The 24,102-nt window shown below is 42.6% G+C and overlaps 1 protein-coding gene across 1 annotated transcript in view; it reads right to left on the bottom strand.

The window, feature by feature from the left end:
- BNIP3 (BCL2 interacting protein 3) overlaps positions 1-17,310 on the bottom strand; it is a 55,818-nt gene extending 38,508 nt beyond the window's left edge. The window contains exon 1 of the mRNA XM_089669285.1: positions 17,183-17,310. Coding sequence (XP_089525411.1) covers positions 17,183-17,210 — 28 coding nt within the window. The 5' untranslated portion in view covers positions 17,211-17,310. The remainder of the gene's footprint in view (positions 1-17,182) is intronic.
- Between the last annotated feature and the right edge of the window lie 6,792 nt (positions 17,311-24,102).

Here is a 24,102-nt window from a genome sequence, read left to right as displayed (position 1 = left end):
AGAAAGACACTCATCTTTACAGCTTCGGCCATCCCCGGGAACGAGAGTCAGACTCTACATACACCATCAAGCAGCCTGCAGCCTCTCTCGGATCCCACCTGGTTCCCATGGTGCATGTGTCATTCTTTAATCCCTTCTTCTGGGGGGAGGTGCTGCCCCCTGAAAAATGCCGCCCTAGGCAAGTGCCTTGTGGTAAATAAGCCCATGCCGACACCCACATAAATGTCCCTATTGGGGCACAGTGACTGGGTCCATGCAGCCACTGTGTCCCAATGACATGAATGGGACTGTCTGCATTGGAATGCATGGAACATGTGTGCATCCCCCATGGGTAAACACGGCCCTGGATGGGCATATGTACAAACGAAGCCTCACAGATACAGAGTGTAGTTTTACCCAGGTAGGGTGACGTTTCCCTTTCCCCGTACACGGTGCACTCAGAATACAGTAAACAACACAGACGGCTCATTTACAGTGACTGCAAATTCTAAGTAAAAACAGCCCTGACGATGGACGTGACCTAAATATAGAGCGATTTCCTCGAGAAGAGTTCAGAAATGGGAGCATTGTGTGTTCTGTCGTTACAAGACACTCCATCTCTCTTTACTGCTTTGTATTGCGATATCCCTTCACTTCTATGAATGTCTGTGAAAACACCGGGGGGGGGGGAATCCCCCTCCATCCCGTCACTGAATGTTCTGAGCACCGGACCTTGTTGGGAAACATGAACACCACTGGCGTATACAAGTGTGTCCCATTTCACGTACTCAGTGGCTGGATTTTGTTGTGTACAATTGCTCATTTAAATTTTTATTTATTTATTTTTTACACATTTACCACGTTTTCTACAAGTGCTGTACATAACCAGTCGTGTAAAGGATAATGGCATTTTAGGGCTACCCAAATGGAAGAAAAATATATCTGAATATGCTTCACTTTCCCCATCATTAACTTTAGTGACTATCCTTGGTCTTTGCCCATCAGTTCATTGACTACTATTTGCAGCCAACATAGTTCTATAGGGCTTCATTCTATTCCTTTCATGATTGTGTTTTTATATTCCATTTCTCTCTGTGTCAATCTTTTAGTGCATTTGTTATGACCTTCATTAAAAGAAATGTACATCCTACTGTTTTTGTGTTAATGAGCTTGTCTCTGACCATTCATAGGTTGTTGCGTTGTCTATAATAAAATCCATTGTAAAAGAAAAATATATTTTTAAAATATTCTTCCCAAATATATTGACATACTGTATATACATGGCTACAATTTTGGCCATGTTCAATTTTTAATATATATATATATATATATACACATACATACATACACACACTGTATGTTGAAATGCGTTGTTATTACAAAATATATGAACAATATTTTTAAAAATACATTTCAAATATACCGTATGTCTTTAAAAATACAAATCTACATTTTTGGAACGCATTTACAAATATGTTTAACAAAAGTATATATATTTTTAAAAAGACATATTTTTTCTATATATTCTTCAGATTTTTTTTCCCATATATTCTTCAGATTTTTTTAAAGAATATAAAAAAGTAATTTTAACTTATATTTTTACAAATAAAAAAAAAACACATTTCAACATCCACCCACGTTTTCATGCAACAGAAACGGTTTTAGTTCTGCGCAGCACTTTTCTAAAAAAAAAAAAAAAAAAAAAAGGGACGGACTTTGGCAACTAGGGGAGGATCTTCCCACCCGCTCAGCAGCATCACTCATTCACAGTCCTCTGTGAATGAGAAACTACAAGTCCCGACAGCCTTAGTGGCTGTTGGGTTGTAGTCCTCAATGGCCTACCATGTCGCTGTGGAGTGCCGTGACAGTTCATTGAATCTTCCTGTCTGTACATCCCGTACGGGCAAGCAAATATACAGACAGATCTGCAGGAGATCTGCATGGCACCCGCAATCTGCTGATCACTGGTGCAATGGTTTACACACTTCTGCAGACAGCACACATCAATAGTAGGACGTAAGGCAAACTGCCTTGTCTAGGAATGGCTGCCCAGCGCATATGGTAGGAATGGGCCCTTAATCTCTTATGTAATGCATATGCGGCAAAGAGGGTGGGCTTTAAACACGCACACGCGTGTTCATGGGTGGCAGTGTTTTCTGTGCTGACAGCCTGCTCACTGCCCACTCCCAGCATAGTAACCAAGCTTTCAAAAACAATCCTCAGGCCGTACGAATGATCAGGAGTTGGTGGGACCAGCTCCTGATCATGTGACTATTGTGACAGCCAATCACAGCAATCACATGATCAGCCAATTCCTCCCACCCCCCAGGAGCACAGACCTTATTAAAGGGGCTGGGCGGTAAGGGGTTAAGGTATGTCTGAGCCCAAGAACAAGAATGTAATACATTGCAGCTTACCAGTCTTTTCATTGAAAGGGCTGATCTGGCAACTAACATATCTCCTATAAACTAAGGGAAAAAAAACAAATGGAATAATGTGAGAGATCCAAACAGCTTAGAAATAAGGAAACTGTTTGTTTAGACAGATGTTCCTCTGTGGAAGAGGTTTGTGCCTCCACACATTCACCCAGATATGATGCAATGTGTACAGATATTTCTTCATATCCATCGGGTGATGTCTCTACAGGATGAATCTGATCCCTCGTCACACCACCATCTACAATGGAAGGAAAATGATACCTTCTGTTATATGCAAGGAGCACATCCCGCTCTTGTACTCTGTAGAAGTACAGTCCTGTGGAATAGTAAGAGCACCACAGGTAAATTGATGACTTGGGCCTCATTCACACCTGCATTTGGGGTCAACAAGCCCACATTCACACCTTGGGGTCAACAAGCCCACATTCACACCTTGGGGTCAACAAGCCCACATTCACACCTTGGGGTCAACAAGCCCACATTCACACCTTGGGGTCAACAAGCCCACATTTACAACTGTGCTTGGGGTTGACCAGTCCTAATTCAGACCTGTGTTTGGGGTCAACCAGTCCTCATTCACACCTGCACTTGGAGTCAACCATTCCTCATTCACTCCCGCATTTGAGGTTGGCACGTTTTCATTCACACCTGCATTTGGAGTCAACCAGTCCTCATTCACACCTGCATTTTGGAGTCGACTGGTCCTCATTCACACCTGCGTTTGGGGTCAACCAGTCCCCATTCACACCCGCATTTGAGGTTGGCGCGTTTTCATTCAAACTTGCATTTGGAGTCAACCAGTTCTATTTCACATCTGCATTTAGGGTCCACCAGTCCTCATTCACACCTGCATTTGGGGTGGACCAGTCCTCATTCACACCTGCATTTAGAGTCAACCAGTTCTCATTCACACCTGCATTTAGTCAACCAGTCCTCATTCACATCTGCATTTGCGATGGATTAGTCCTCATTCACACCTCTGTTTGGGGTTAATCAGTCCTCATTCACACTTGCATTTGGTGTTGACCAGTCCTCATTTACACCTGTTGACACTGCCATGCATTCAATGTCCTGGGCACTCAGCAGTCTTGGTAAGCTGCACTATGGAACATTTTTATACTTGGGTATAAAGTGTTTGATCAACCAGGACATCTAGATCCTCCCAGTGCAGGAATGTTGTAGCAAACAAGCATATTGCTCTACATTTATCAACATAAAACCTCAAGAGTTGATAGATTGGGCTCAATGCTCATCAGATATCTGCAAAGATCAATAAACGAAACAATCCACTACAGCAGATCTGCCCGCTTGTTATGCTGATACAAGCCGGTATGACTGGTATTCATTGCTGATATACTTAGGACAAATGTTACAGATTTTTAAAAAGTAAACAGAAAGACAAACTGTGTTGTAAAAATATTGACTAATGTGATTAAAACAGATTACAGGAGCCAATAAAAACAATGGCAGGACACATTTACTCATCTCTACTTAAAGTGTTACTAAACCCACAACAGTAAAATCAGTCTGTATATGCAGTAAAGCATGCTTGTTATACTCACTGTGGAACCTAAGGGGTTAACCCTCTGCATTGTGTAAAAAGGCCATTTGATCCTGACTTCTCTGCCCTTCCTCTTGTTCAAATGTCCACGTCTTATCTCCTGATAAGACAGTCTGAACTGTAGCCATTCTGCGCATGCTCAGTTTAGTGTGTATTGCTAGAGGTTTTTTTTTTCTTGGGAGAGTGCATGTGATCAGCACAGGGTCAATCAGCACTGTCCAGACAGAGGTCAGGGGTTCTGCATCCTCCTAGAGCAGAATGAAACTCCTCCTACAAGCTTTAAACAGTGCTCTGCTGGACAATGATAGAAGTCACAAGACTGCTCTAACTCCCGATGAGAAAAGGTATTTAGCAGTTTATATTTACTAAAATAATTGCATTTCCATGTTCTGTATACTGTAGGAGACCAAATGTAGTGAATGCAGGGTCCAAGGTTTAGTAACACTTTAATCATTCCTGTTTAAGAGAAACAATCACACTTTTGGATATAAATCCACCTAATCCCCCTTTCCCTACAATGTTCTCTATTTTATGTTTAAAATGTTAGTTCACCTTTACCAAAAACTGTGGGCAAGGGGCACCTGTGGATAAGTGCAGCTTTGACTAAAGTTGGATAATGTCTTTGCTATAGGTGTAGGCCATTTATGTACCTCCCAACGCCTGGATGAAAAATTCCCAGAAATGACACCCCCCACCCTGCTTTGCTGCTTGGATGTTGCTAAGACACTTCCAGCCAATTCAAACTCCATCGCAGTAACTCTGAGCACAGCAATGCTGTGACAGAGGAGGAGATGGTGGACCACACGTGTAGCGGTTTTGTTCCTCCGATGGTGGTGAGGGGAGCAGTAATGGCTGGGAGTGTCTTAGCAACATCATAGTAACAAGACAGGATGGGATGATGCCATTTCTGGGAGTTGTTTGACCAGGCTTCAGGAGGTACATAAATGGCCTGTACCTATAGCAAGGGCATTATCCTGCTTTAGTCAAAGTTACACAGTTTGTTTTTATCTACAGGGGCCCTTTACCTGCATAGGCATTTTTACGGTAAAGGTGAACGAAGGCTAAGCTCACTCTATTGCATCTTGAGAACGCATGTACATCCACCATGAAAGCAGCACACTGTTCTTTAACAAATGCATGGGGGTGCCAATAAGCCACGGTTCACACTAGAATGCAGAGCAGGAAAAGCGCAATCCATGTGCGTTCTCCCGGACCATGTTCAAATTGCACTGCCCTTGCCTGCACCGGATAGCATGGTACAAAACGACCAATGCGATTCGGGTGCAGCGTGCTTGTAAAATTGGTGCATGCACTACTTTTGTGCAAGGCTGTATGATTTGAGCCGATTAAACTGAATCGCATGCGAATTTCACAGGAATGCGATGTGTACCTAGGGTAATTCTTAATGGCCCCCCATGCAGCGACAAGTGCTCACCCTTTCAAATGCGTCAAACCTCGATGTGCCACAGCACTATGCGGTGAGATTTAAATTTTTTAAAAAAAGAAAAAAAAAGTCAGAGACTTTTTTCCTTTGCACATCTGTGAGTAGGGCAGGCCAATGAAATGAATGGTCTGCCCTACAAGTAGAACCAGCTAGCATTGATGAGAACTGAGCCAAACCCTTTAATGTTTAAATCCTTATCAATAAATGTACAATTGAATTGATGTTCTAAGTATGAAAGAAAAATTATGGAGGTGCCCAAAGGAAGCTGTCAAATGTCTGTTTTCAATCACTGACCTGCTCTGAAAACATGATGGGATTTCCATTTGAAAGACAATTTTTTAAAAAGCAAAAATCAATATGTATAAGTCATGCAGATTGACTTTTCTCCAACAGTGACAATAATGTGCATCTGTTAGCACACAGAAATCACTCTTTTGTATGAATGGTGACTGATAATCACTTTTTATCTGTTTTGTTCTGAAATAATAGGATTTTTTGTGCTAATTTGATGCTAATTGCTAATCCTTTTTTCTATTTTAGCAATTTAAAAGGCATGGCTATTGCAGCTCCGTTGGGGCCCATTCACGTCAAGGTGCGCATGCTATGCTTTCGTAAATGCTGTTCCGGCGGTGTGTGTTGTGTTTTTTTCCCAGCTTTACTGACATGTCACAGTGTTCGTTGAGTGAATATACTTCTTGTTCTACTTTTTTCAGCACACACCGATGAAACGCGTTGGTATGAACTGAAACAATAGGACAATTAAGGCAAATTGCATTGTAACTGCATTGGGCAATGGTGTCCAAGGTAGCCCAATACATATGGTGTGAATGGGCCCCTAATGCGAGTTAGCATTTACACACAGTTTAGAAACCACCTAGCAGCACTAGTCATTTGTTCAAATCCCAACCACGGCTTGGAATTTTAACCGGCTTGCTATTGGAGGAGTGCCGGCGGGGGACCTGAGAAGAAGAGGATTGGGCATGCTCTGTGTAAAACCATTACACAGAGCAGGTAAGTATGACATTTGGTATTAAAAAAAAACCCGAACCTTTAATATCAATTTATTTCTGGACCTGGGAAGGTCTGCAAGTATGTAAACATATAGAAAAACAAACAGCCAGCCTTAGGAATAATAGGTACAACTGCTCATCTAGCAGGTCTCTTTCAACAGTCAGGGGGTGGTAAAAATGGGCAATTGAGCTTCAGTTTTTCAATCCTCTGGCTGCCCACCCAACTGTAAAATAACAGCTGTACAGGGCTGTTCACAGGAGGCACCACTTGTCAAACTCACCCACTGAGTTCAATGGAGCCACGCCGCAACTTGGATTGTGGTGTAGTGTGGCATATTAGGGTTAAATCAGGCGATGAGGAAGCAATCAAATGCTCTCTATAAAGCACTGTGGCTGAAAGGAGAGAGCATGAGATCAGTTCAGCTGGGATTTCTGCAGGTCCTGACATGGACTAAAGAAGACGTGGATGGCTCTTGGGGTTTGCAGTATGCAGGCTCTAACACAGGAGAACGTGGCTGGGTAGTAGAGTGGTGGCAGAGCACCAGGATGTCCCCTCGGCAATGATCTCCCACCAGAACCGAGCCTCCCTGCTGTACCGATCAACTCCTCAGGCTCTCACCTTCCAGTTCTTGCAGCTCTCCACATGGACATCGGTCAGCTTTCAGTGCGGAAGAGAGATATACTAACAGTGAAGGCATCAAGGGCTGGATAGGGACAGCCAAAGGGCCAGATGTGGTCCTGGGGCCATCATTTGCCGACGTGTGGGCTAGTGTGAAGTCCAAAACCCCTTTCACATGGAGCAGATTCCACTCTGATCAGCAGGGGATCCACTCACACATCCACTGCTGATTGAAAGGAGCGGGTGGATGACACCTGTGTCCGCTCAGTTCAGCTCAGAGAACACAAACAGAGCTCACCCTTCTTTATGGGTGGCCTGGAGTTAGCAAACTCTCTGTCTGTTTACACCCAACTGCCCTCTGATCCGATTAAACGCAAGTGGATGGATCTCCTTCCGTTTTTTTATCTTTTGAGAGGCCTGGATCGGACCGGGACGTAGGCGAGCGTAAACAGACACAAGTCCATTGGAATGCATGGACCTTCTGATCAGATCCACCTGAAAAATTGACAGGCGCACATAAATGGATCACCCATATAAAAGGGGCCTATCCACCACGTCCACCTGACCCATTGCAATTTTCTGTATAGGTCACAACTCATCTACAGAATACACAAAGGAGGTTTATGATGGAGCAGGATTGTGAACACTTACTAAGAATACATTGTTGTCACTTGAGGCCGAAAATAGAATAACTTGGATACAAAGTAATGCAGGCCATAGATGGGGAGAAACACGGCCGATTTTTCTTTAAAAAAACGAAAAATCGGTCGTTCAATCGGCCGACGTTACCAGGAACGGTTAAAAAAAAAAAATAAAAGATAAAAAAAAAAAAAAAAAAAAAAAAAAAAAAAAATCGGCCAATTTTCATCCCGTCTACAGCCGGCAAAAAGTGTCTCTGCAGAGAGCTCCACTATTTCTTTGACATTTACAGCGGTTGCAACATTGTATCTATTTGTATCCATTTCGGATACAGATGTTTTTATTCGGAAACAAATAGATACATTGTTGCAGCCGCTATAAATGTCAAAGAACTGTCAAAGAAATAGTGGAGCTCTCTGCAGGGACACTTTTTGCCAGACTGGAATTCTTCTTCTTCATCATCCTCTTCTTCTTCTTCATCCTCTTCTTTTTGTCTTCCTCTTGCAGGTCACTGCTCATGCGCAGATTTTTTATCGGTAAAAAGATCGGCCGATTTGCCCATCATTGCCGCGAAAATCGGCCGATCGGCAAAATCGACCGATTTTTTTTTAAACTTTACTGATAAAAAAAATCTGCCAAAATACCGAAAAACGGCCGACCTATTAACCCACTAACGATCCGAAAATCGGCCGATTTTCGACCCATCTATGGCCTGCATAACTGACTCTAGGCGAGTTCCTTGAAAGCCATTTCCTCTCATAGACAGGTCATGACATGTTTTATGTGTTCGAATAGCTGGAAGTGGATAACAGCACTCCTCCCGACCTTCGAAGACTGGAAAGACACATTACAGCAAGGGGGATGTAGGCAGAGGACACAACCCCCCCACCATGAAGAATGCATAAACTATCATTTACAGGTTACTCTACACTACCGGATTTTCAAAATAACAAATGCAATCCTCTAGATCACGGGTGTCAAACTGGTGGCCCTCCAGCTGTTGCTAAACTACAAGTCCCATGAGGCATTGCAAGACTGACAGTTGCAAGCATGACTCCCAAAGGCAGAGGAATGATGGGGTTTCACAACAGCTGGAGGGCCGCCAGTTTGACATCCCTGCTCTAGAGGTCTTATAAATGATTTAGGCCCCGTCCACATTGCCTGCGATTCCAAATCATGGCAAAATGTGCAACACACGTTAGCGTGTCAATATTCTTAATGGCATCCCAAACACGGTGCGATTCTGCCGCGATTGTCACATGACAGAATCAAGTGGCAAAACACGTTTGAAAATCATGCCAAGCTTGTCACCCAAAAAAAGGAGCAGGAGCCTCTGATGCGTGACAAACACACATAGGGCAGCCCAGTAAAGCCCAGCAAGTGAATGGGCTGCCCTGTGAGCGATACATGGAATTGCATGGAAACTGCAACAAAAGCATGGGCGGGAACGCTCACTCCTGCCACGTCATATGTGAACAGGGCCTTCGTGTACTGTAACACTTTCTAAATAGTACATTTTTATAGCGGTCTATAAAAGAGGAACAATCAAGGCGAGAAGAGGGACAGTCCCTCCATTGAAAACTGCTATCCAACCGCGCTATAGACGGCCACAGTGCGGTCCTCTAGTTCTGGGAGGGTGTCCATGGATGTTCTGGGAGGGTGTCCATGGATGTTCTGGGAGGGTGTCCATGGATGTTCTGGGAGGGTGTCCATGGATGTCCTCCCAGAATATGCCTCCTATACGCTCCCTGGGGTGCGCATTAGTGCAGTCTCATCAGTGCCACCTCATCAGTGCCCATTAGTGCAGCCTATCAGTGCCCATCAGTGAAGAAGAAAAATTACTTATTTGCAAAATTTTATAATCCCTTTAGACACAGCTGATCACAAATCAGGGTAAAGAGCCAATCACAGCAGCCCTTTACCATGTGATCAGCTTTATTCAAATCACAGCTGATCACATGTAAAACAAACTTGCAGGTTATCGGCAGTCCTTTCTTCACATGCTGTGTCTGTGTGAGGAAAGGAAAGCTGACAACTGGCAAGATTGTCGTTACTTCATTTACACGAAGTGCTGATTAGCAGTGCAACTTATCAGTGCCCAACTGTGCTGCCTATCTGTGCCTCATCAGTGCCACCTCATTAGTGCAGCCTCATCAGTGCCACCTCATTGGTGCAGTCTATCAGTGCCACCTCATCGGTGCAGTCTATCAGTGCCCATCAGTGCCACCTCATCAGTGCAGTCTATCAGTGCCACCTCATCAGTGCAGTCTATCAGTGCAGTCTATCAGTGCCACTTCATCAGTGCCACCTTATCAGTGCAGTCTATCAGTGCCCATCAGTAAAGAAGAAAAATTACTTATTTGAAAAATTTTATAATTCAAACTGAAAAAAACTTTTTTTAAATTTTCAGACTTTGTTTAGCAAAAATAAAAAAACCCAGAGGTGATTTAATACCACCAAAAGAAAGCTCCATCTGTCTCAAAAAAATTATAAAAATGTATTTGGGTACAGTGTTGCATGAACGTGCAATTGTCATTCAAAGTGCAACAGCAGCAAAAACTGAAACCTGGCCTGGGCAGGAAGAGGGTGGAAGTGCCCTGAATTGAAGGGGTTGAGGGAATTATGCTACAGTGATGTTCAAACTACATTCAGTTTAATAAAGTTTGGTCATTTGAAAATTAACTAAGGGGTGTAGTTATAAACAAAAAAAAAGACATATAGCAGTTTGCCCAGTGAAAAAGCATGTGGGTTTGGTCTGTGTGAATGCGGCAAAAAACAACTGCTGGGCAATTATTTTTTTTTAATTTTATCTAAAATGGAAAATACTGCATTTGGCTACTAGATGGCATGAAGTATCATGGGAATTCTTATGATGCTTTGCGCCATCTAGGGGCCAAATGTGATATTTTCCTGTTTAAATCAATGAAAAACATTTGACCAGCACAGAAAATATCCTATTAACTTTTTTTTCCTTTTTGCCCAGAACAAACTTTAAATACACCCGTAATTGTTTAATATGTTTTACTACCCTTTGCATGAATAAAAAAAACCAAAAAAAAAACCACAGAGCAACAAAGCATGTGGAATTAACAAGGATTCTTTTTGAAAAAAAAAAAAACACAGAGCAAGTGCGAGTGAAACCTGCAGCTACTACTGGAATATCAACTTTTCTATATGCAGTGCAGGTGAAACAAATAAAAGTAAAAGCCGACTGGTTGCTTAAGTTTTTTTCTCCCTCCTTTTGTTATGTATTGTACATGTACAGGGGCGGACTGACAACTCATGGTGCCCCTGGGCAACAGGGGATCATGGGGCCCCTGTGTCCTTGCCCACACTCAAAAAAGCCTATGAAAAAGGTACCAGGGTCATATCATGGGGCCCCCTACTGACCCCAGGCCCTCGGGCAGTGCCCGAGTTTCCAAATGGTCAGTCCGCCCCTGTACATGTATGGTTTACTGAGGATTCAATAAGATGTCATTTGTGATGAGCTACTTTATTCACATGAAAGGTGAAGCTGCACTTTGTTTTCTTTCAATACAGCTGAATAGGATTATCTAGGGAGTGCAAGGCTGATGCAAGTGCATTGGCAATTAGCATTTGTTTCTAGAAAGTTAACCCTCCTGAAGGGCTGGAGGCAGAAAACTCCTATATATATGTATATATATATATTATCTCAACAATTACCGCTGTTCCATACACAGCTATAAATACTGATGGCATTTTTATTGGGATTTTTCTAAATACATTGATTAACATGAAGAAAAGAGACTAACAACTAAAAATCAATGAGCTTCAAATGCTAACCAGGCAAACCTGCAAGCCTGCTAATCCTGGAAAAGTCCACTCAATATACCTTTAGGGCCACCATACACAGTTTGATTTTCTCTTGCGGGCTGAACGAGAGATAGTCAATCAATTCCCCCATATTTGCTAACATTTCATTGTTTGGCCAATAATTTTCTCTGGTTGGGGCCATGAAACGTAAAATTCAATTTTCCTACCTGGGAGCTGCACGTGTACATACAGCCCATGGAAATCAATGACCGTATGTAGTTCTTGTGTAAAGACGCACATGTATATGGACATACACCCCTGAATGCAGATAGCCTGTGCTCAGAGACCTATGTCTATACGCATGCGTGTGTTGATGGAAGTGCTGGCCATGTACAGCCATTGATTTCTGTGGGCAACTCTACAGAGCACCTGTGGTTTCCAGGTGGGAAAATAGACCCACATTGTATGGTCCCAAGTGCTTGTGTACATGAAGAACACGAGGTTCACATTTCCATGTGCATTGGGTGCATCCATGTATCGCAAGTAGGGCAGCCCGTTCATTGTAATGGGCTGCCTTATCCACAAGAAAGGCTGGGAAAGAAGTCCCCAAACCTTTTGTAAAATCGCACCAAACCTCATTGTGTTGTGGCACCATGTGATTCAGGGCCGGATCTAGCCCGTTCCATGCGGGGGTGCAGTAAAAAAAAAAAAAAAAGTCAGGGAGGGAGAGGATGGGAGGGCAGCAGGGCAGAGGACGGGGATTACTGCTGGCAGAGAAGAGGATTGGGGTCACTGCTGGCAGGGGACAGGGGCCACTGCTGGCAGGGCAGGGGACCACTGCATTCAGGGCAGAGGACAGGGGGCCACTGCTGGCAGGGCAGAGGACAGGGGGCCACTGCTGGCAGGGCAGAGGACAGGGGGCCACTGCTGGCAGGGCAGAGGACAGGGGGCCACTGCTGGCAGGGCAGAGGACAGGGGCACAGCTCCTCCTCCCCACACAATGCATAATTGAGATCAGTATAGTGTCAATCAAAGACGGTATACTGTCAGGCTAGGGCAGAATAATGTCAAATTAGGGTGGTAAAGTATCAGATTAGGGTGGCATTGTGTAGATTTACAGCAGTATAATGGCAGGTTAGGGTTGACTTTAGGGGGGCACAACTATAATCTGGGGGGGCATAGCCCACCCCAGCAACCTGAAGATGCATGTGGTTGTTGATGCTTGGGTGTGCCATTAGGAATTAGGGGAACCCATTGAGTCAGCTAAAGAACCACACGTAGATGTAAACCAAGCCCAAATTGGCCTTCTATCATGCCAAATGGTGCTTGCAGAGCCACCCATAACTCAGGCAGCGAGTCTGAATTATCTGAATCCTATATAAAATCTCACAGCCAGATTTTTTGCATGGCTTTTGAGAAGAACTGCAGCCTCTGGTCACATGATTCTGTGCTTTACCATCTCCCTCTGCTGTGGTCCCAGTAAGTAGGTGGAACCTGGAACACACTGCGTTTTCACAGGCTCAGGGAGGGCCATTGGAATATATTGGCAGCTAAAGGGAAATAGCTAAAAAAGCATTGTGGTGCAAAAGATGAATGGCATGATGAAAATCAGAGCCACTCAGCAAGTCAGTTCTGCCGCCTGAGTCAGTTTAAATACAATAGTTTTGTATCTGAGTGACGTGTTCCTTTAGGTATATAGCGGATTGTTTCTTTTGTATGTGATAAGCCATTTGTCAATATGTTCCTGAAAACAAACAAACACAGTTCACACTCTGTACACAAGAAATGACTGTTCAGCTCCAGTCCCGTGTATAGTTCATATTAGACAACAGTGACCCTGTGACCTATAGGATTGGGTCATATAGAGAAACGCTGATCACTGGATCTATTCACACAATGGGCAAGGGCAGAGGATAACAACGAAAGGCAGGAGGGTCATCTGTACCAAGTTGTCCCCTATCACTGCTTTCCAGAGACAGCTTCAGGAATTAACACTGACCCTTCCTACACTGCCAATTAAAGGCCCCGGCATGCCGCTGTGTTGCATTAATGCACAGGCTTCCTTTGCACAATAATGTGTTGCGGCACCCTAGGTTCACCCCAAAGCGTTTTCTGCAGCGTCTTGCAGAAACACACTACAGTCCATTTAACATGATTTCCTATGAGACATGTTCACACCTGTGCATTTTCACCCGGTGCATTTTTTAGAAAGGGTCAGGGACTTTTTTTGAATGCAAAAAGTTATGTTTGTGGTTCTATAGACTTCAAAGGAAACGCTGCAGAAAAGCATGTGCTGTGTCTTACATTTTAAATCTGCCTAGCAGCAAAACAAAAAATAAAAACCGCAAAACGCATCAAAAACGCAAGTGCAGAAATGGCTCAAGTGCAACCTGCATAGGTGTGAACCTAGCCGTAAGGCATCCCATTCACATGAATGTATTGTCAATGCACTAAAAAAAAATTCTAAAAACTGGGCAACATTTTTGGCAAGCCAGCACACCACAATGCATGGTCATACGTTACTGTGTGTTGTGGTGTACTGCAACACATGTGCGTTGGAGCTGCATTGCCTTAGTACCCAGGTAAGAATATGGGGGGGCTGCACTGCTTAATTTTTTTTTTCCACTGAACTTTACTGAAGACTTTATCCTCCGCAGAGGAATAGCAACCCACTATACTGAAAAAAAAAAGTACTACTGTGTAAACTGACAGCAAAGGAAACAAGGGATTTCACCTTGTCTATGCATTGAGGCAGCACTGGAAATAACTAACAGCTTAGCCCTTTAACCAGTGTGAACGAGCCATTAAAATGTAATATATTGCAGCTTACCATTCATTAGGTGTGGTGGCTGCATTCGTTTTCTTTTTTAGGCTTTGTTCCCCTCTATTTTCACCTGGTGATCTGGCCAGTATAACACCTCCTGTACTAGAGTGGCTCCCCTCTGGGTGAAGGAGCACAAGGGGACCTTTGAACAGCAGCATTGATTGCCAGTCTGGGGGGAGGTGGGAGGGATGTGGTACATGTACTAGAAGATTTAAATACACTAACAATTTCAAGCCAAATTGCAGCTCACACTTTACAATCAGTTACCGCAACAGTTTTTCCTTTTAGGATAAAGGTTTTATTAAAAATAAATAAAACCCGATAGTTGTAAGCACCCCTGCTAGTGTTCAATGGTTTGTGTCATCCCTGTTAACTGATACATCTGGAAGAGAGCTTGTTCTTTTCAAAAACAACAGACTTACTGGCTAGATCACCAGATGAAAATAAAAAATAAAACCTAAAAAAGACAACAAATGCAGCCATCACATCTAAGAAATGGTAAGCTGCACTATAATAAATGTCTGTTTTTTTAACACTGCTTTAAGATCACCACACACACTTCCATCTGATTGTACAATCTCCTTTAGATCTACCAACAACTCTGCAGTGCCAGAGCCTGCCTGATTGGTAATGGATTGATTGGATATATCAAGGAGGTCCTCTAATTACATATCCGATCAGGTTTACCCGAAAAACTGACAGAAGGACCTGATCATATAGCCCGTATAAGGTATAGAAGGAGGTATAACATAAACCGTGTAGAAGGAGGTATAACATATAAGGTATAGAAGGAGGTATAACATATAAGGTATAGAAGGAGGTATAACATATAAGGTATAGAAGGAGGTATAACATATAGAAGGAGGTATAACATATAAGGTATAGAAGGAGGTATAACATATAGAAGGAGGTATAACATATAAGGTATAGAAGGAGGTATAACATATAGAAGGAGGTATAACGTACAAGGTATAGAAGGAGGTATAACATATAAGGTATAGAAGGAGGTATAACATATAGAAGGAGGTATAACGTACAAGGTATAGAAGGAGGTATAACATATAGAAGGAGGTAGAACATAAAGTATAGAAGGAGGTATAACGTATAGAGTACAGAAGGAGATAAAAGTATAAAGTATAGAAGGAGATAAAAGTATAAAGTATAGAAGGAGGTATAACATATAAAGTATAGAAGGAGATAAAAGTATAACTTATAGAAGGAGGTATAACATGTAAATTACAGAAGGAGGTATAACTTATAGAAGGAGATAACAGTATATATGTAGAGTACAGAAGGAGGTATACCATATGCAGTATATATGTACAGTATAGAAGGAGGTATACCATATGCAGTATATATGTAGAGTACAGAAGGAGGTATACCATATGCAGTATATATGTAGAGTACAGAAGGAGGTATACCATATGCAGTATATATGTAGAGTACAGAAGGAGGTATACCATATGCAGTATATATGTAGAGTACAGAAGGAGGTATACCATATGCAGTATATATGTAGAGTACAGAAGGAGGTATACCATATGCAGTATATATGTAGAGTACAGAAGGAGGTATACCATATGCAGTATATATGTAGAGTACAGAAGGAGGTATACCATATGCAGTATATATGTACAGTACAGAAGGAGGTATACCATATGCAGTATATATGTATAGTACAGAAGGAGGTATTCCATATGCAGTATATATGTATAGTACAGGAGGAGGTATACCATATGCAGTATATATGTATAGTACAGAAGGAGGTATACCATATGCAGTATATATGTATAGTACAGAAGGAGGTATACCATATGCAGTATATATGTAGAGTACAGAAGGAGGTATACCATATGCAGTATATATGTACAGTACAGAAGGAGGTATTCCATATGCAGTATATATGTATAGTACAGGAGGAGGTATACCATATGCAGTATATATGTATAGTACAGAAGGAGGTATACCATATGCAGTATATATGTACAGTACAGAAGGAGGTATACCATATGCAGTATATATGTATAGTATAGAAGGAGGTATTCCATATGCAGTATATATGTACAGTACAGAAGGAGGTATACCATATGCAGTATATATGTACAGTACAGAAGGAGGTATACCATATGCAGTATATATGTATAGTATAGAAGGAGGTATACCATATGCAGTATATATGTACAGTACAGAAGGAGGTATACCATATGCAGTATATATGTACAGTACAGAAGGAGGTATACCATATGCAGTATATATGTACAGTACAGAAGGAGGTATACCATATGCAGTATATATGTACAGTACAGAAGGAGGTATTCCATATGCAGTATATATGTATAGTACAGAAGGAGGTATACCATATGCAGTATATATGTACAGTACAGAAGGAGGTATACCATATGCAGTATATATGTATAGTACAGGAGGAGGTATAGATATAAAAGTATAAACTCTAAAAGTATATGGAACTCTGTAAAGCCTACTACTTCTTTAAGGTAGTCTAGTTCTGATTTTCCCGTGTAGTAAACTCCAACAAACATGGGGGGCAGACAAACATACAATTCCTGGAGGATTTGTACTCAGCACCCCAGCGCTGTAAAGCACCCATTGCACCCCTCTTTCCAGGACAGCCCTATAGCCACCAATTGAGGACACAGCAAGTGACGTCACCGGGGGCTGATGCCAGCAATGCAGTCTGCTGCCTAGGAGGAAGCCCCGACAGCGCTGTGCCATGTAAACAGCAGCCTGGGAAAAGCAATGAGACTTGTCCCTGCTGACACCCGGGGTGAACACAGGCAGCCAAGCCACAGCTCCGCACAGAGCGATGGGATGATCATGAATGAAAAGCAGGAGATGCTCGCAGTGTATCGCCCCCTATACCGTGGTGCCCTCACCCTGCAGAGGCTCGTCGTGCTGAGACATGGTCCGAGCCTGGCTCCTCCACAGCTGCCGCAGCTGGCTTTGTCACTGAGCTTGTTATTGTTATTGCTGTGAGCTGTGGTGACGCCGCACACGTAGCCGCCATCTGATTGGCCGGCAGCACAGTCCACCCACTGAGCTGGAGGCGGGGCTCCCATTGGTGGGCTCGGAGTTCTACTAGTTCTGTAGAAGTTGGATGTCAGCCGTGCGGTGATTGGCCGCTCCGGGGGTCTGTCATGTGTTCTCCTGTCATCCCGGGGCAGGACATGGACGTGATCACTGATTCATAGCTCCAGTTTAGGGATTCCAAATATAACCCAGCATCTATTTATAGAGGATGAATAGGAGGGCAGGAGGATCAGATCTGTACACAAAGGGACAGAGCACTGTGGGGGCCAGCACTGCTCTCAGCTGTCCCTCTCTTCAAGGGAATGTCCCTCTTTCCTCCTGTTTTTGTCTGATGTATAGAAGTCTACCTAAATAAATGAGGTAAAGCGATATAAAACGCCCCAAAAGTGTAATTTATTGCAGCTTACCAATCATTAAATGTGGTGGCTGCATTCGTTTTCTTTTCTTTGGCTTTTCCCCCTCTCTTTTCACCTCTTGTAGAAGGGCTCTTTCACACAGATAATCGGATCCACCTGGCCATTTTTCAGACAGGCCCAATTGGAACCTCTATCCTCTATGGAGCGGCTGGTGTAAACAGACGTGTCCATTTACACCCACTGACATCCGATCCGATTCTGCCAAAAAGGGACGGATTCAAAGTGTGACCTCACATTATACAATGTTACGGTCTAACTGCACTTTTGGTCCCATATGGACTCAGAAGCTCAGCTTGCTGAATGAAGACTCCAAAGTAAGCTCCCTCCTGATGAGTGTCTTTGTATCAGCCGTATTCCTCATTAAAAAGAACTCAACATAGTGCTTTATCCTTATAAACTTTTATTCATCAATTAAAACATATAATATACACTCACGTTCCGGAGGTGTATTTTGCACCAGGTATGATGAAGATCCAGTGATGTACTGATTAAACACTAGATGGCAGTATCATCTCAGCAGCAGAGTCCTGTACAAGCTCAAAACAGACACCATCTGTAATATAATGCAAGGCCAAGCACGGGCCACTTAATGAATGCTATTGCCTACTGTAATGTCGTTCCCCTTGATAAAGTCATGTGACTAGTGACGAAACGCGTCGGAGAGGAGAGTGCGGATGACGTCACGACGTTGTCATTCATTGGGATAGCGGCTTGTAGTACTCTACAAATGGCTCTTGGAACGACATTACAGCAGACAATAGCATTCATTAAGTGGCCCGTGCTTTGCCTTGCATTACATTACAGATGGTGTCTGTTTTGAACTTGTACAGGACTCTGCTGCTGAGATGATACTGCCATCTAGTGGTTAATCAGTACATCACTGGATCTTCATCATACCTGGTGCAAAATACACCTCCGGAACGTGAGTGTATTTCATATGTTTTAATTGATGAATAGAAGTTTAAAAGGATAAAGCACTACGTTGAGTTCTTTTTAATGAGGAATACGGCTGATACAAAGATGCTCATCAGGAGGGAGCTTACTTTGGAGTCTTCATTCAGCAAACTGATCTTGTGAGTCCATATGGGACCAAAAGTGCAGTTAGACCGTAACATTGTATAATGTGAGATCACACTGCATGAGGAGAGCAGATATATGATGGAGGATGTCTTTGCATGGGAATTGATGACAGATGCACATAACTTTTGTTATCCAAAGGATGGTTCACTGAATGAACACTTTATTGATTGAACTTGATTTTTTTAATTACTTTTGTTTGATTCATTCTTAAAAATATTCTTTATTTTTATTTGTTTGTGTGGTTTTTGTGTTTATTTATATATATATAATATATATATAATATACTGTATATATAAATATATATATATATATATATATATATATATACTGTGTGTGTATATATATATATATATATATATATATATATATATATATTTATATTTTTATATTTTAATTTCAATATTAATATATATTTTTTATTACTATTTTTTCTTACATATATTTATTTTTTCACTTTGTTTTCTGGTTATATAATGGTTTGTATCATTGTTTCCTGTAGGGCAGCATTTTTTCACTTCACATTATGAAAGCAAAAGTGTCCTTGCATAAATCAGATATTTTGAAATAGGAAAAATTATAGTCCATTGATCACATTTCTTGTGCTCCAATGTGCTGTGGGTGATAATAAAAGAACTTGTGCTTCCACACGTGCTTCCCCTTTGACACCGCACTCACCACAAGGTTAGACCCCTGTTCCCAGTAGGTCTTACACACTTTTGTAGCTCTCCAATCCACTGTGCAAGGGCTGTGCATGCCCGTTCGATTTCAAATACACTGGTTTTCTTTTTACCAAACCATGAAGGAAATATACCAGAGGATCACTCTAATCTTCCATATACCGGACCATTAAAGATGGAGCTCCTGATGATGTCACAATGATGAAATGTGTTGGGGGGGGGCTAACTTATGTAACTTCCGGTTTCCGGGTTTTGGCTGTGGAATGCATGGCATTCAGGTTTCAAACGCTTTTTACTTCTTACTATTGTAAGTGTGTTTTTGGCACTTCCTATTTTAATATGAAAAGGTTTTACACTATAGAAGCTTCCCTCTTTTCTTAAAGTGTGTTAGACCCACTGGGAACATGGATCTAACCTTGTGGTGAGTGCGGTGTCAAAGGGGGAGCATGTATGGAAGCACAAGTTCTTTTATTATCACCCACAGCACCTTGGAGCACAAGAAATATATTTATTGGGCTATACTTTTTCCTGATACAAAATATCTGATTTATGCACGGACACTTTTATTTGCTTTATGTTTATTGTATAGTGCTTATTGCATTAATGTCACCTACAGTGTTCATTGTTTATTTATATTGGTGAGTTTAGCTATGGTATTTCTAGGGGGAGGTGCAATACAGTACCACGTCTGAGTACGTTCACTTTGGAGGGGGAGTATTGTGCATGCACATCCTATTTTTGCAAAGGAGAAAGGTGGCTTATAGATTTCCATTTGCCATTTTATTGTATAGAGTTTATTGCACTGTTAATTGTTTATATGCATTTGGTGAATTTATGTATGGGGTCTCACGGGGGAGGTGTATCATAGTACCACCCCTTAGGCACGTTCACTTTAGAGGGGAGATATTGTTTACGCACATTTTTTGCATCTTTTGCATTAGAGGAAGGTGGTTTGTAGATCCATCCTTCATTTCATACATGTTGGATCAGGGAAGGTTTATAATTCCTGCGTGATACACTTGGTCCATCTTAAGTAGGAAGGTGGCTTGTAGAATGGAGAGATCTTCCTAGGGAGCCTTACTTCAGCATATTATTTCACATTAATTTATTTCAGTTAACCATGGGGATAGGAAGGGGGAAGGTGTTGTGTAGTACAGAGTGACTCCTTCACAGCAGACAGTACTTATATAGTTACATAGTTAGTCTGGCTGAAAAAAGACAAAAGTCCATCCTGTTCAATTATTAGAAAAAAGTTATAATCTTATACCCACAATTGATCCAGAGGAAGGCAAAAAAAAAAAATCAGCAAAGCACGATCTAATTTGCTCCTGCAGGGGAAAATTATTTTTAATAGTGTTAGGCTGCATTCACACTGATGCATTTTTCTTACACTTTTGCGTTAAATACAGGGAAGAAAAACATGACCGTGTATTCCTATGTAATAGTTCACAATGACCTCATTGTCTGCATTCGGAATGGCTAATCTGCACGTCTGGGATGAGCAGCTGTGTCTATGCACCTGCTGCATCCCCATAGGCCTGAATGGGCTGCCTACATGCAGCATTTAGCGGCTCAAGCCACATAAATACACAGCCCATCCATGGATTACACATTTTAGAATCCCAGTGAATGAGGTCAGACGAGTCCAGCACAGGCAGACAGCTTCCTGGGACAGGTATTGTTTGCACTTACCATACAGATATAACAAAATCCTTTCAATGATAGAGGTGTATGATTTGAAAAAAAAACACACACACACACACTATATTGCCAAACGTATTGGGCCACCGCTCCAAATCATTGGATTCTGGTGTTCCAATCACCTCCACGGCCACAGGTGTATAAAATCAAGCACCTAGGCATGCAGACTGCTTCTACAAACATTTGTGAAAGAATGGGTCGCTCTCAGGAGCTCAGCGAATTCAAGCATTATAATGTGATAGGTTGCCACCTGGGCAATAAGTCCATTGTGATATTTCCATATTATTAAATATTCCACGGTCAGGTGTTAGTGGTATTATAACAAAGTGGAAGCAACTGGGAACAACAGCAACTCAGCCACAAAGTGGTAGGCCATGTAAAATGACAGAGTGGGGTCAGCGCATGCTGAAGCGCACAGTGCGCAGAAGTCGCCAACTGTCTGCAGAGTCAATAGCTAAAGACCTCCAAACTTGGTGTGGCCTTCAGATGAGCACAGCAACAGTGTGTAGAGAGCTTCATGGAATGGGTTTCCATGGCCGAGCAGCTGCATCCAAGCCTTACATCACCAAGTACAATGCACAGCTCCGGAAGCAGTGGTGTAAAGCATGCCACTACTGGATTGTAGAACAGTGGAGACGTGTTCTCTGGAGTAACAAATCACACTTCTCTGTCTGGCAATCCGATGGACGTGTCTGGGTTTGGCATTTGCCAGAACGGTACTTGCCTGCTTGCATTCTGCCAAGTGCAAAGTTTGGTTTTCTTTCAGTGGTATTTGGTCGCCTGGGCGTTTTTTATTTTTTGCGCTATATAGAAAAAAATTTTGAGAAGAAAACAATATTTTTGACTTTCTGCTATTAAACATGTCCAGTAAAAAAATTTAAAACACTTAAAAAATCAAATTTCATCATAAATTTAGGCCAAAACATATTCTGTTAAATGTCTTTGCTTAAAATAATCCCAATACGTGTAAGTGAATTGGTTTATGGGAAAGTTATAGCATTTACAAATGGCAGTATGGATAATGGAATTTTTTTTTCTAATTTACTAGTAATGATGGCGATCAGTGACTTAAAGCCGGACTGCAGCGGGCATTCTGACACTGGGTGGGAACTGACTTGGTGTAACTAACATCCCCAGTGACACCAATACAGTGATCACCATGCTGTCGCGCCTCTGTACACTAGGAGGAGCTAGAAAACAGAAAGAACTAGAATGACTATGATACAGCCATATGGAAACTTTGGAAATGTAGTTTGCAAAGGGAGCTGAACTGTGGAAGTGAATGCAGCTGCAAATTTGCAAGAACCACAAGAGCAGATAATTTTTTCCCAGGCTTTGAGACACATAGAGATTACTGCAGTGCAATGATCCAGTCTGGAGAGACCTGTGGCTGGTGTGCAGAGACCTGGGGAGACATTGAGGACCACAATGCTAGAAACAAGCCACTGAGGACTGAGCCTCCAAGGATCAGGTATCAGAGGACCAGAGACAGAGAGTTGCCAGGACTGGTGAGAGGTTTTAGCTGTGCTTATTTCACCACTGCTAGTAGTTCAGTACAAAAGGACACTGCCTCCTTGTTTAGCAGCCCCAAAAGCTGATCATTGCATGCAGGGTTAAAGGGACAGTAATTAAAGGGTTAGTTTACTTTTACCAGAAAACAGGCTATGTAGATAAGCGATGACTGAAGATAAAATCATCTGTGCAGCTTTGACCAAAGTTGAATAATGCCCTTGCTATATGCGTAGGCCATTTACGTACCTCATGAAACTTGACTTTAATATTCCCATAATATTGCAAAGAAAGGCCTAGTCAATACTGCTCAATTTTTTTTCATCTACAGACGTCCATTATCAGCATAGGCAGTTTTTGGTAAAGGTGAACTATGCCTTTAAGTGCACCACCATACAGAGTGGGCCCCACCATTAGCAGGCTGAAGCTTGCAAATTTAGGTGCCAGATACTGTGCCTCTCTAAAGTACCCCTTCAGGAAATATACACATACCTACACTCAGATGAATGTACACAGAATGCACTGTGGGACATTTGACCACTTGTTGCAGAGGGGTATTGTGGGACTTTTCCTCATGGTTTAAGCTGTTGATTTGTTTATGCTGCTCTTTGCTGCTGATACTAGGTTAGGTTTGCTTTGTACCAGGGTCATGGGTGGAGATAGAGGGGTTGCAGTGGTGACCCTGCCCTTGCTCCAGGTGACCCATGTGGCCTTCCTGTCACATTAGGTGCGGTGTGCCTCTTACATGTCTAGGCATTGCAGCCATGCCTGTCACTGCCCACTAACTGTGTCCCCACTGCCTGTGTCTCTGATGCCTGTGTCTTGCTGCCTGTGTCCCCAATACCTGTGTCCTGCTTGCTGTGTCCCCAATGCCTGTGTCCCACTGCCTGTTGATGTTCAAGATCTGCAGATGGCTGTTAACTCTGGGGGTGGGTTCAACATCACTGGGGGGGTAGGTGGAGTGCTAATGTCTTGAGCCCAGGAGGAAGGAAACCTCACATGTTGCCAAGATGTTTCTGAGGTGTGTTAGGGAAAAACTAACTGTACTTGGAGGGAAGGGGGGTTACTTGATGACTGTGCTGGGTGACACTGACCTGGGGGAATTAGCAATTGTTCTGGGGTACAATGGCTTGGGGGGTTGGCACTGACCTGGGGGCTGGTGATTGTGGTGGGGGGCACTGACCTGGAGGGGCACTGACCTATTGGGTGGTAATTGTGGTAGGGGAAATTGACTTGGTGGGTGATTGTGGTGGGGTGCACTAACCTGTGGGAGTGGCAATCACCTGGGGTTTTGTGATTTTGCTGGGAGACACCGACCTGGGGTGGGGTGGTAATTGCGCTGGGGACACTGACCTGGGGTGGTGGTGATTGTGCTGGGTAACA

Source organism: Staurois parvus, unplaced genomic scaffold (assembly GCF_062004578.1).
Source record: "Staurois parvus isolate SC_StPar_1 unplaced genomic scaffold, SC_StPar_1.0 ptg000009l, whole genome shotgun sequence".
Taxonomy (NCBI): domain Eukaryota; kingdom Metazoa; phylum Chordata; class Amphibia; order Anura; family Ranidae; genus Staurois; species Staurois parvus.
Note: the sequence above shows the minus strand (reverse complement) of the source record. Positions and strands in the feature narration are given on the sequence as shown.